Raw genomic sequence first — 1,100 nt, forward strand, 5'->3', positions numbered from 1 at the left:
AGCAGGAGGTCAGAGGAGGACAGAGGCGGTCCGGGTCAGCTGACCTCTATCTGCAGGTCCCTATTGGCCAGCAGGGCGCTGCTCTTCTCCTGGTTGAGGCTGTTGATGTCGGCCATCAGACTGTAGTTGTGATCTCGCAGCTGCTTCACCTCCTCACTCAGCCGCTCCCGCTCCTCCCGGATCTTGTGCACGCGCTCAGTCAGCTTCCGCAGCTCGCGGTCCCTCAGCTGCTGCTGGCGAGACCACGCCTCCTGAAGACAGACAGACAATCTGACTGGCAACTCTGTGACTTCATGTTTCTTAGTAGCCTGGTTGCCGTGCACACCTGTTCCTTGGCGACAGAACACGCCTGCTGGCGGCGCCGTCGCTCGCCCTGCAGTGCCCTCTGCAGGCGGCTTAGCTCCGACATCAGGAACTGAGTCAGACCAGATTCTCCTGCGGTGTCTGAACACAAAACAGCTGCCGTCAGTCAGTGTGATCTGTGATGCGTATCGTGGTATCAGTCTGTCACCTGAACGCACCGATGAGGATGCTGAAGGTCTTGTTGGGCTCCTTCCCAGTGATCCGTCGGTACAGATCGGGGTAGTCGAGCTCCAGACTCTCCAGGAAGGCGGTGTACCCTTTGAGCCCCGTCCTCTGCAGGATGTCCAGCAGAGCTCCTACAGGGAACAGATCCGACAGGTGCATCTAAGATCAGCCTCAGGAATGCAGAACTGTTCTAAATTTGCTTCTGTTACCAGAACTGACTCAGTTCTTGGTTGCTGACTCCGTGGGATTGTTTCACAACTAGATCAGGGTCTGGTGGAACCAAGAACACTGTCTGGATCAAAACATACCGACTTTTCTCCTCCTGACGACGAGGGCGGGGTCATTGAAGAGCTGCTCCTCATCCTCAGCGCTGATCACCTGACCACAAAACAACCAATGAGCACCTGGCAGGGTCCCTGTGAGGAGCTGATTGGGTGATGACGAGTACCTGACACTGACGCAGGTACGGAGTGATCCTGGACGGGTCGATGGTCTTAATGAGCAGCATCCTGAAGTCATCCAGCTGCAGCCAGCAGAGGTCGTCCTCCCCGACGCCGTCCATCGCAGTGCTG

General features: G+C 56.9%; 1 protein-coding gene across 1 annotated transcript in view; it reads right to left on the reverse strand.

The window, feature by feature from the left end:
* Positions 1–6: 6 nt before the first annotated feature.
* Positions 7–1,100, reverse strand: part of card9 (caspase recruitment domain family, member 9) — a 6,535-nt gene continuing 5,441 nt past the window's right edge. Inside the window, exons 3-7 of the mRNA XM_008303127.1 lie at positions 977–1,100; positions 837–906; positions 522–659; positions 326–444; positions 7–251 (exon numbers count right to left, since the gene is read on the reverse strand). Of these exons, the coding sequence (XP_008301349.1) occupies positions 36–251; positions 326–444; positions 522–659; positions 837–906; positions 977–1,090 (657 nt within the window). The 5' untranslated portion in view covers positions 1,091–1,100 and the 3' untranslated portion in view covers positions 7–35. The remainder of the gene's footprint in view (positions 252–325; positions 445–521; positions 660–836; positions 907–976) is intronic.

The sequence above is a fragment of the Stegastes partitus genome, unplaced genomic scaffold, assembly GCF_000690725.1.
Source record: "Stegastes partitus isolate 25-593 unplaced genomic scaffold, Stegastes_partitus-1.0.2 Scaffold1940, whole genome shotgun sequence".
In the NCBI taxonomy this organism is placed as follows: Eukaryota; Metazoa; Chordata; class Actinopteri; family Pomacentridae; genus Stegastes; species Stegastes partitus.